General features: G+C 33.7%; 1 protein-coding gene across 7 annotated transcripts in view; it reads left to right on the plus strand.

Moving 5' to 3' along the window:
* The window catches only part of Cacna2d1 (calcium voltage-gated channel auxiliary subunit alpha2delta 1), a 467177-nt gene extending 460864 nt beyond the window's left edge, over positions 1 to 6313 (plus strand). For 6 of the 7 annotated variants that reach the window (XM_046464141.2, XM_046464144.2, XM_046464146.2 and 3 more), the window contains one exon: positions 2316 to 6313. In XM_046464141.2, the coding sequence (XP_046320097.1) occupies positions 2316 to 2432 (117 nt within the window). In that variant the 3' untranslated portion in view covers positions 2433 to 6313. Of the gene's footprint in view, positions 1 to 1547; positions 1608 to 2315 lie in introns of all 7 variants that reach the window. The other variant, XM_058585488.1, reaches the window with a different exon arrangement.
* The last annotated feature ends 6816 nt before the right edge of the window (positions 6314 to 13129 follow it).

Here is a 13129-nt window from a genome sequence, read left to right on the forward strand (position 1 = left end):
ATATATATATATATATATATATATATATATTACACACACGCAATGAAGTAGGAGCCAGAGAGCAAAATACATTTCTAGAATATAAAGATATGTTTTATATTCATAAGAATTTCCTCAACCAAGTACATCTTTTACATGAAAATGAGTTGTATGTATACAACAGTTTTTAATACTTTGCCAGAATTGCAGAATACTCCTGGCTGAGTGACAGTTAGGTCTTCTTTTGAGTATTACTTTATGTCTGTGGCCTTATTAACCAGTCAGCATGTGTACTGCTTCATTGAGTGCCTACTATTATTTATCAAATGCTGCACACCTACTGTGTATCATGCCACTCCTGTATGTGTGAGATACTTAGGGGAGATATATATCTCCACTCATGTACACATACAATTTTTTTTTTTAAATCTAAAATTTGAATGTAACAAGTACCCTGTTTTTTATGTAGTTACCCTAACCTATAGGGAACAGTACCCCAAGGAAAAACAGAGCAGTGCAAAGGCACTGAGATAGTACATGCTTAGCCCATTGCAGAGTATGATAGTGTTTTAGGAACAGAGTTGGAGCTGAGGAAAGGAGAAGAATGTGGGAAGATGAAGGGGCAGCCAGGCTCCAGACCACATAAGACATTGTAGGCCTTGGTAAGGAATTTGGATTTTGTTTTGAAAGTGATGAGAAATTTTAAACAAGATATGAAAGGATTTGATTTATGGTTTTAAGAAGAATGCTTTTTGGAGAAGGGATTGTAAAAAGGCAGAGTAGAGGCAAGGAGACAAGTATGGCAACTTCTGCAGAAGCAGGGTAGTGACTGGAACTTGAGATGGTCAGAGGAAAGACAGTGGGTATGTATTTTGAGGCGAGAACTTGGTCGTTATGCTGATGGATACATTTGAGAAAAAGAGGAATCTCAGATGACTAGGAATCTTTAGCCTGATCTGTTTTGGGCAGCTTTTTCACTGCTGTGACTAAAAGAAATGACCAGAACAATTTTAGGCAAGGAAAATTTTATCTAGCGGCTCACGGTTTGAGAAGTCTCGGTCCATAGATATCCAGCTTCATTCCTCAGGGCTCAAGATGAGCATAAGCCAAAGACATGTGAGAAAACATGTCCAGAAAGGAATATTATGTACAGTCCTCATGCTGTCTAGCTTTCAAGAGCATTGGACAAAGAATTATTTTATGCTTCTACTTAGATTGGGAGATACTTTTGAAAGTTAAAGTTTTCCTTTATAAATTCTTTTCTCTCAGCCTTCTTTTTAACAAAAGAATAAAGAGAAAAGAGTTGTACTCTTCAGACACAATTCAAGAAAGAAATTCTATTTATTTACCAAGTGGCAGGCACTTTGTTTATTCTGGTAAACCAAAACAACAACAAAGTTCTTAATTTTTGAAAGCTTAGAATCTTTGTAAAAATCTTAAGGGAAGAACAAAAGAAAATGTTTTTGTTCATTCTTTTATATAACCTATCATTTTGAACCTTCAATTAGTGAATTCTTAAAAGATGTTTATGACAATGATTACATATGAGTTTTTTTTTTTTTCCAAAGAAGTTCACTACATTTAAAGGATGTGGTAAATGTGCAGATTCTAGAACCCAGGAATAAAAGGTAAAGAAGTTCATTTTCCTAGGGAACCAAGTAAGCCACCACTATACTGTGGAGAATCTAAATAGATATAGTCATTGCTAATATTTCATGGTTCTCCAAACAAAACAACCTCTCTTTCTAGCTTATCTTTTCCGGATGTATATTTTCAGAATGTCGTTTCATTATTTGTGGTTCAAATACATTATTTTTCATTTTACTTTAATGCTTTATGAAGGTCCATATATAACATAGCTACCATATGTTCCCCTTAGAAATTGGATAAGAGAAATATGGTAAATGGATTTTTTTTTTTTAATTTACTTACTTTTCCTTATAGTGCTCAGTTACTAGGATCATTATTCTTGGGAATGATAGAACATTATCAAATTTTATTTTTATTTCTTGCCTTCTTAAATATATAGGACTTTTGGTACCATGACACAATATTTTTTATTTAAAAATGGGTATGTTTCTGAAAACAGCATTATTATTTTCTTTTACAATCATCAGAATGTACAACTAAAAATTTAAAGCATTTGTCAAATGGTTCTAGGGAAATTGCTTTACTCAACATTGCTGAACAATAAAATCTAGGTGACTGTTATTTATATGGATCCCATTTAGAGCAATTTTACAAGGTGAGTTCAAAGTGAACTACATATGGGTTACTCTGAAAGATGCCCTCCTAAATGTTTTTCAAGATTTTATTTTTTCCTTTCTTTCCAACAGGAGGACTATACCGACTGTGGAGGAGTTTCTGGATTAAATCCCTCCCTGTGGTCTATCTTTGGACTCCAGTTCCTACTACTTTGGCTGGTATCTGGCAGCAGACACTACCTATTGTGACCTAAAACCAAAATCGTCATAAGTCCAGTCCAGACCCTGCCAACACATGAGCCCTCAATTACATTAAAATAGGGTCAACTGTCCAATCAGCAGAACATTAGCTGGGCCTGTACCATGCGTAACTCTAAGGCACAGATTCATAAGACACCCACTGGCTGCATGTCAGGGTGTCAGACTCTTAAATTTGTGTGAATGCTGCATCATCTATGTATAACATCAAAGCAAAATTCTGTATGTGCTCTATTGGACAATTTGGGAGTCTGTTGTTGCTTTGTTGGTGATTACATGTAAAAGGGCTCCCCATGCAATTGTTTATGAATCATAAGAAACGTCTTGATTTTGACCTGGAATTTCAACTTGCTGCAGTTTTACCAAGAAAGTCACTAGGGGTGGCGGGGAGTTATGTTTGCCTTCACTTATTCTTCTGTTCAGAATTCCTGCTTTGAGTAGTTAGTGAAGGAGGGCAGGAAAGAAAGTAGTAACATTGATCTAAACTGTTGAAATATAAAAAAATGACTAATTTTCTGCCAAAAATTAGCCATGAATAAAATGCCTTATGAAGAATGACTTCTCTGCCAAAAATAAAACACAATTTAAGACCAATTAAATTTTGGTGAGGTAATGAATTGATGGTTTGACAATGTTAACTGAGAAACTATTAAACTAAAGGTGCTTGTGGGTGAAATTTGAACACGTGACTTATTTCCTCATAAATGTAAGCCCTTAAATGCTTTGACGTAATGTCCTTTTGTTCACAGTACAGTTATGTAGTGCTAGCCAGATATTTTAAAATGCTCTAAGAAAAGCTTGTTGGGGGGAGGGGAATGTTTTTCTTGTGACAAATGAACTTGGGTCACCAAGGGTATTTTGCATGATGCTGCTGCTATTTAACTTTTTGGTTTTTCTCTTACTGTAGAGTGTAGTCCATTGAAAAGTTAACTGAGTGACATTATTGTCATGTAAGAATCTGAACCTTGCGGTGTAAATGCACTTAAGTCATCTTTAAAAACGTTGTTAAACTACTCTGAATATACTGTGCAATGTAAATGCTGAATGACTGGGTCAGGTAAACGGTGAAATGAGAAATAATGGATTTTATACAGATTCGTGCTTTTGCCTGAAAACCTATGTACAGATATTTTAAGTACATAAATCAGATTTAACACATTTATTTTTTGAAAAGTACATATATGTTCTCAATGAAGATTCATCCTAGGTTTCCTCTTTGTTCATTTCAATAGTAGCATGTACAATCCGAAAATTGCTGCTGCTGCTGATTCTGTCCCTCCATTTTAAATGATATGATCATTTAACTAATAGTTCCATGGAATTTGGTGAGGGTTTTACAAATAATCTGAACAAACAGGAAACCTCGAATCTATATGTATGCACATGAACACTTGATTGTGAATAAAATTTGTTTTTATACAGCCTCATTGGTGAAAATGGTTAGTGTAGTAAATTGGATATTTCATTGTAGATTAATATTGTAGCAAAATATTATTTATGCTTTTAAATTATTTTCAGGAATAAACAGTATTTGAAGAAAGGATAAAAACAATGAATGTGTAATTCTAGGAATAGTGAATAATTTTATTGAAGGCTGAAAGTATAAAGATATTTTTTATGGTAAAATGCATTTGTTTTCCAAACATGCCAAATATTGGTGTGTGTATATGCTGGAAATTTTCTTATATATCATTTTAATGTCACAGTTATTTACATTATCCAGCATGCTTTAATATGTTCCACATATCAAAGATATAACCAATTCTTTAGCAATGTTTAAAAGATATATTTGTTTTTAGCTTTGCATACATTTGTAATTCCCTTCTACCACTACTATATCTTAAGTACCACTTGTGTATATTTCCTTATTTAAGTTTTTTTTTTTTTAATTTAAAATAGGGGGAGGGGGAATGGAATCACTTTGCCAACTATTGTTCTAAGAATTGACATCAGTTACCATTTCTAACACATTGTCGTGATTTTGTAGTCCATTCATAACTAGTATTGACATTTTAGAAAACACCAAAGTGATTAATAATGATATGTTTAAATCATGTTGTTTGTTAATGAAATATTTAAAATATTTAAAACTTATTAACTTTTGCTAGACCATTTTAAATCATGAAAGTGTTGGAAAGGGAATATCAAAATATAATGTTAGATTGTGTATATAAATAACGCACATTAAAACAATTTAATTGCTTCCAGCATACAACAAAACTACCTTAAAATTATTTTCAAAGTCTGTTAAATATATCTTCATAGCTAATGTCATTTATATAGTATGTTTTCATCAACTGCATTATTTTGTATTAATCATAATTAAACTTGGCATCTAGTGGCAGGGCCCTATTTGATTATAAAACTATGACGTGACAACCACACACATGGTAACAAATTGGGTAAGAACATGTTCTCTGATTAAAGATTGTCTTAATGACATAGTAGTCTTCATGCTTTTAGCATGTTTTTGTTGTTGTTGTTGTTGTTTGTTGTTCAAAGACAGTAACACTCATCCCATTAAATTATTATGTTAAATTTTTTATTTTTCTGTGAATTATGTCAATAAGAACTTCAATTTTAGTCTGGTATTAGTATTGACTTCCAAAGACTGAAAAGTACAAGAGATAAATAAAAGGCTTTTTAAAGTTTTTTTTTTTTAACTTATTTAATTTTTACTGTACTCACGTAGTTTAATGCAGTTTGTCACTAAAAGTCAGAAAAAGTCTTGCATTGGTGTTTCATAACAAGAATTTTGCATTTCTGGTTTCTTTATCTTTTCTTCATTTGAACAACCAGCATTACTGCCAAACACCAATCGTGGTCCATATTTGTAACAGGTTTTTAACATGACATAGTTAGCAAGTTTGATTGAAAAGATATTTAGGTCCTGGGCCTATAAGATTTTAGTATGATCTTTTTTCATGTTTCTAATGTGTGAGGCATTCTTGCTTAACTTCGAGAAAAATAAAACAAAACAGTGTTGCTGCCATTTGTAAGTTTTCCTATTTATAATATTCTTTTATTAACCTTCAAACTGGCCTTATGGGGTTCAAATAGGCAGTATCCCTTTTAAGTGACCTTTGCAACCCAAGTGTTACTTGCTTATTTGATGCTCTCTTGTATTTTACATCTCATTTAAATCTTTGTCTTGTCTTCACCAAAGCTAAAATTCTGTGTCTTGATTTAAAACTCGTAAGCTATTCTATTGATCATATTAGTTGATATTAAAATCTCTAAAGGTATAGCATCTGACCTAGGGAGACAAAATGGATTTTGTGACTTTTTCACTTGCCCAAATTCCAACTGGTTTATTATTATCTGGAAATTCTATTGTTTTCCATAGTTAACATTTCCAATGTTAATATTGTTAATATCCAGTGTACATTTCTGTAAAGAGCAAATCCAAAGTATCTAGTATTAAAAAATTCCAGAACTTTGAAGAATTACACTGTCCTTACCAATGGTTACATCTGTCGTTTAAGTTCACATAAAAGAAATTATCTCAAATTCCACCAAGACTAATGGGATACTGTTTTGTATAGATGCCAATCGAGTTTACAGTATGACCTGGCAAAATTATCTTTCTTGTTGTGTTGTATGATTGTTGGATCATGCTTTTAGGGAAACTTTTAATGAAATGCCCAGTGTGCATCCATGCAAAAGACCAAGTGGCTTTTGTGAACAATAGCTCTTTTCTCCCCTTTATTATGTTCTCTTGACACTTTTGTGGAAATTAACTAGCCTGATAAAAACATTTTGTAAAAATTTGTATAATACTGTTATAAAAATATTTATAATCCCAGAAAATGTTGTGTTAAATCTTGTGCAAAAACAGTATATTCAGAATAAAAGTTTATCATTTAAAGTCACCACACAGCTTGGATTATTTGCTTTAAAAAAAAATAAGATTCAGTTGAAAAAGACAGAGACCTCTCTCATAAATGTATTTTAGGGACGCAGGTGTTCTGGTGATAAGGATTCTGGATTTTGGAAATAAAATTTAGGATTATGAAAGTGTTTTTTACAGTTAAAAGCATACTTGTAACATTTTTACATAATTCTAAACTTTCTCACCTGTGCCTTCTCCAGGAAGGCGACTTAGGAACTTAGTAAATCAGATTTTGGACTACTATTGTGAAAAACATTTCCTAGGCAAAAATAATATTTCATTTATCAAAGACTTTGGGGAAAATAGTTTGAAAGAAATTAGAATAGCTGAAATATGCATATCTTTTATACACTTAACATCTAAATATTTCTAGCAACTTTATAGTAAAAACAGCTGAGGCAATGGAGTGTAACATAAGAAGTTTTATAAAGAAGCCGAGTAAGGTTCCTTTTACATTTACAACAGATCCTTCTTCCTCATGCTCACCTAATAAAGTTATGGGTCTGACATCGTGTGTAATCCAGTATAACGTAAGCCTACCTGGCTTTTTCTTTCTGGGGAATCCCACAAAACAGAACAAAATAACTAGGTCCTAGTGTGTGTGTTTGTGTGTGTGTGTGTGTGTGTTTGTGTATGTGTGTTTCCTAGGGCCTCGTATATGCTGGGGCAAGCCCTATTCCCACAGCCATTGGCCCCATATCTTATAAAGGCATTTTAAAAGAAAAAAAAAATACTTAAAAATATAAAGTAAATATTATTGGTTTTCTGAACATCTCGCTTCATTCTGTACCAATGTATCTCCTCAACTGTGTAACTCCCCAGAGATCCTCATTTCTTCTTGCTCCCATCCCCACCTATTCCTGTGGTTCCTAGCTTCATCAGTTTGTCTTATCAAGCATACTCAATCTCATTTCTTTGCAGCCTTTTTGTCCCTTCTACCTGCAAATGCATTCAGAATACCTCTGTTTAAAACAAGCACACAAACACTCTATTAATCCTATCTTCCTACATTTATAAATCTAGAATTAAAGCAATCATATGTATATCCATGCATACTTATGTGGTCGTCTTTTCTCTTTGCATTACACTCAATAAGGCCTTAGAATGTTGGATCTGTAAGGAACATTATCTGTGACCTCTAATTTACGTTACTACTGAAATATTTTAATTATTGGTAATAATTAACAAAATCAAGGTCTTGAGTGTTTGACTCCTGAACTCTAAACCCCTCCTTTATGACAGTGGTTCCAGACACAAGCTCAACAGTATGTTGAACTAAAGACAATGTATAGGTTGGAGAAAAATTGGAGTAAGATTGCCATTTTTTTGCTTGAAAGGACTTTTCTTTTCCAGATATTCTCTTTTTCCAATTGTCCAAGAAAACCTGACTTTTCTTTGTGAAAGTATGGCATAATTGATTCTGACTACTAAAAACAACAAAATAAAGTGTTAGTATAGGTGTGTGCCTGTAATCCCAGTGACTCAGGAGAATAAGGCAGGAGGACTGCAAGTTCAAGACCAGTCTAAGTGACTTAAAGAGGTCCCAAGTAACTTAATGAGACCCTGTCTCCAAATTAAAAAAAAAAAAATCCAATGGGAGGGACTCATTTCAGTGATAAATCACTCATGTATTTAATCCTCAGTAGCATTAATAAATTGTTAGCAAATTTATGTAAGTTGTCAATATCTATTCCCTTCTCCCTTTTTAATTTACTATTATCCTAATCCTTAAAATTTCTAAACCCAGTAACTACTACTCTATACCTCATTGTTAAGGACATATAGCCAAGTTGTAACTATATTCCAATTATTACCCATGGATCCTGACTTCATCACTTACTAACTATCAACCATGAACAAGTTATATACTGTCTCTAAGTCTCAATTTTCTTGCCCCTCCAAAATATAAATAATACCTACATTGTATAACTTTCATGACAAATAATTAATATAGTGATATAAAGCACTTAACACAGGTCCCAGCACTGTGTAAGCACTTAATGATGCCTCCCATTAGCACTAGGAATGCTTACCATTATATTCATCTTCCTGGTCATCCCAATCATATGCTGGAGCCCTAAAAATTCCAACCATCTGGACCATTAGTGTATTATCTAAAAGAGTCATTGTTTATTCACTTTCAGTGTTAGAAGCAGAGACTTGCACAAAGCAAAAATTGTACCTTCCTTGATGGAACTATTGGCTGAGAATATTGAAAATTTCATAAGTACAATAGCATAAGAAGTACTATGGTACAGGAAATAAGTAGAAGCTTACAGAAGTGCACCCAGTAAGACTCAACTGGCTAGAAAGGGTTCCCATGAACTAAGCTGAGAGAAGCAATGATGCAAATAGATGAGTGTGTGTGAAAGCCAAGAGATACATTCAAGGAACTGGAAGTAGCTAAATGAGATTTCAGCATGGCTGGAGGGCTGGGTGAGGAGTGCAAGATGGGGATGAGGAGACAAATAGCCACAGCTGAAATGGCTCCTGGATTACATGGATATCTAAGTATTTAGAAACCACTGAAGAATTTTAGGTAGAAAACAGTTTGATCATGGTTGTATTTCCAGAAAACCATGCTGTGGAATATGGGGTTAGAAAAATGCCTACAAAAAAAAAAAAAAAAAAAAAAAGACCAAGTAAGAGATCAAGATGAGAAAATTTTGTTAACCATTTTCCAAGTATTTAGGGAGGGGGGGGGAGAGTGATGACTTCATGATTCACAGGGTTTTTGTTTTATGTTTTTGTATTTTGTTTTGTATTGCAACTTCAGGGTTCTGAAGTTTAATATTGGGGTTAGTGATGCAAGTTATTTCTGAATTGTACTTTATAAACACCTATGTAGATGCTGGTTGTTGGTTCAATTTTAACTGAACACAGTTTTCAAGCATAACTCTATTCCAACTCAACTATGATCTTTAGGGCTTTTTATTATTATTTTTAATGTACATTACATAGCTGCACATACTTAATAAAGTTCTCATTTATTGTGTTTAGCAATCAGGACCACTATTAGAATAGTAAAAACAGGGCATTCCATTCCTATTTAAATCTCATTAATATCAAAAATCTCACAGTTAAATTAAGATTTATTTATATACCAGAGAACCTTTTCAATTAGGCTCATCCTTATGGTAAATAGTACCTACTATCAGAATAAGGTTAGAAAGTGGTAATGACAATCTGGTTTCTTTATATATATTTAATTAAATAAAGTATATTAATAAGATTGAAAGCTAATCAAAACTTTTAAAGACCCACTTAAAAGAAAAATACCTTAGATAAACTTCAGACTGCCTGTTTTCTCTTCTTCCACTGGACTGAAAATGACTGAGACCAAAAGAGATCATTTGGTACATGGTAGAAATTCTAAGCTTTGCCACCAGATTAGGGATCCACATCCCAGCTCCCCAAACTTGACATATTACATGTGACATCTCTAACTTTCTCTGCCTTTTCTGTCTGATTTATTCTGTTTACTCAATAAATATTTGACAATAGTCACTGTCTAATAAAGTCTTTACTTCTTACCTCAGGAACTTAATCATTCTGATGCTGCAGGTTTCAGGAATACCCAGAGAACCTTCCTAATATATAACAAATTTGTCAGAACTTTACATTTTTCACCACGCTGAAATGTTGAAAAACACAAAAATAGCACAAACTATGGGAACGTATAAGGAAAATATTCGTCTGAATGGGGTATAAATAAGCATATTGTGACTAGCTCTAACAATGCACTATGCAATAAAAGTTATTGGGAACAAAGAGCTGAAGGCAGGCAGAAGGAACCTGTGGAAACTGAGCTAGATTTAGGGACTGAGCTGGGGAAGGGTAGATGGAAGATTCATACTGTTGTGGGTGTCTTCATCCAAATGTCAGAAACAATTAGACATCTGGAGCACCTCAGATAGAGCTGAAATAATGGTGAGGCAGATGGTGATGTTAGCTCTGGGAATGTTTGACTTCAGCTAAGAGCTTGTTGGTGAAAAAGAAGGAATGTCCTTTCACTGTCAGGACTATATGAGTTTCAACCACAATTCATTCCCATTTACTTGTTTTAACATAAAACAGAAGTTTAGCAGAATTTTTTTTGAGCACACTTGCCTAACTTGTCATCTTTCCTTTAAAACTACTCTTGATGACCACTTAGTTGTTCTTTCCAATCTCAAGGTGTTCTATCAACTTCCCTCTTCCTAAAGCTTGGACTTTTCTGCATTCCATGTTGCACTATCTTCTCACTCTCTTCCTCTATTTCTGTTTCTACTCAAGATGTTTCAACTCATCCCTTCTTTCTATATTGGCATTCAGAAAGTAGAGAACCAAGTGTAAAACTTATCTCAATCTTAATTCTTTGACCATCTGATTTTATTAAGTTTTATGACTTCCTATCTTCTATCTGGTCCAAATTTCTAATTGCCATTGGATTATCAGACCTAGGTATCTTAAATATATTTCACATTTAAAATGCCAAGAAAATTACTATTTGTTGTTGTTCTCTTCATCTCAGGACCTAGGCAGAGATGCAAAGCCAACTAGCTAGAAACTTGGTGTTTCTCAAATTCTTACACATCTATCTCTTATATACCTTTTTATTCCTCACTGTTTCAGATATCTACTATTACTTTCTTGCTTCAGAGTTTTGGCAACTCTTGAACAAACTACTCAAATAGTCCCCAAGTAGTTTCCTACTTTTGGTTTCATTGCACTGGAATTCATCCTCTATGCTATTCATTTTTCTAAAGTGTACCTCCAATTCCATCTTCCTCTGTTTAAAAATATTCTGTGACTCCCTGTTGCCTATAAAACAAAATATAAGTGCCTTAGGAGAACAAAAGATACCAATTAGAAGCTGTCCTCTGCATAAATATGACTTCATATCTCCCTCAATCCCATCACAACACCAGTTTTTAACTCAAACCTTACCACATTACCTAAAGTTCTCCAAATTGATACACTAATTCATGATTCAGTGCCTGAGCATGATTCCCACAATGCTTTCTCCTAACTGCCCCTATTAATGGTAACACTTCAATACACAGTTCCAATGTTACCAATGTCTGGAGTCTTCCCTGATGTCCGAACAACCATATCTCCTACAAACTGTCATAATATTTGAAGCATATGTCTGTTGTAATCTATAAAATGGGGTATACTTTTAAAAAAGTGTACTTTAGCATTTAGAAAAGCCTGGTTTCAACCAGAGCTTTGATTTTTACTCTTATGACCATAGATTTATTTAACATCTCATGCACCACTATCTTCTATACTGTAAATTGTGACAACTATAAATTGTCACAACATTTCCTTTGCAATAGTTTCTGATCAATTATTAATGAATAGGATGAGCATAAAATAAGGAGTTAATATATAATACCAACTTTTGTAAAACAAGTAGCTAATCTAATAACCATACTCTCTTCTATATTGCCAGAAAAACAAGAATGATTCTAGTAGTCAATTATTTGTTTAATTTTTAAAATAATATTTTCATCTCAGTATAATGTTTAAGCTGTCACATAAGCCAGTTTCTGATTCTATAATGTAGTATAATTTCTCCTCATATAACTCCACTCAGGTCAGGAAAACCTAATTGGACATTTCAACCAGCATCCAGACTAACTCATCCACTACTCAAAAATTTACTCCTGTGTTCTTATTTTATTTGGTTTTAATTATCCTAGGATTCTGGAGTTTGGATCATATGAAGAAAGTATCAAGTCACAGTGAATCAGAATTAAAGTTTAGAATTCTGGAAATAGCAAAAGCCAGCCAGGTCAAACTCATAAACTGGTATATCAGATGGATCATTTTTAAATAAAAAAAGGTATGATTAAAAAATAAATGAATGAATAAAAGCTAGGAAGCAAGACCTAGATTCAGGAGGAATTCTGATTTTATTCAGAGCCATTAAGTTACTGATGATACAAGCAGGGCAAGAGAATCTAATTGTCTTATTTCCCCTGTCTTGAACACTGCCTGGTCTATAACTAACCAAAATTATAGTGAAAAATGTTTCGTTAAAAAAATGAATTCTTTACTGCCTTGATATTTCAAACTTTCTACAATGAAATGTCACTGCACCCAACTGGTCTTAAATTGAGGAAAAGAGCAAGACTGTAAAGCAATCTCAGAATATTTATATTGTTAATTATAGAAAAGTATATACCAAATATATGTGTGACCAGAAATAGCTAACCTATAGCCAACAATGAACTATGAACTATATAATTTAGTAAGAGGTTTCTGTGTATATTTTTATTATATTCCTTGTCTATTAATGGAATTAAAAAACACAAAAGAATGATTAAGCTAAAACTGAAAACTTATAGCTCCAAGCTGTCCCCAAATATTTAAATTGTGCTTTCAAAACTATGGTGTACTCCTCAGTATCCAAGTGCATGCCTTAATAATCTCTTCAAATAGTGATATCTCAGCACCATTTCAACCCAGGGGAGACCCTTCAGGTGAGGAGTTATACTAAGGCTGTTTTAGTCAGCTTTTTCACTGCTTCAGATTAAAAGATCAGACCAGAACAATTTTAGGGGGGGAAAAGTTTATTTGGGGGCTCACAGTTTCAGAGGTCTCGGTCCACTGATAGCAGGCTCCATTCCTTTGGGCTCAAGTTGAGGTAGGACATCATGGTGGAATGCGTGACAAAGGGAAGCAACTCACATGATGATCAGAGGGCAGAGAGAGACTCCACTTCCCAGATACAAATATATACCCACAGCCACACCCCTAATGAGCCACTTCCTCCAGTCACACCCCACCTTTCTCCAGTTATCACCAG

This window comes from Marmota monax, unplaced genomic scaffold, assembly GCF_021218885.2.
Source record: "Marmota monax isolate L192 unplaced genomic scaffold, Marmota_monax_Labrador192_F-V1.1 WCK01_AAM20220418_F8-fsc00065, whole genome shotgun sequence".
NCBI lineage: Eukaryota > Metazoa > Chordata > Mammalia > Rodentia > Sciuridae > Marmota > Marmota monax.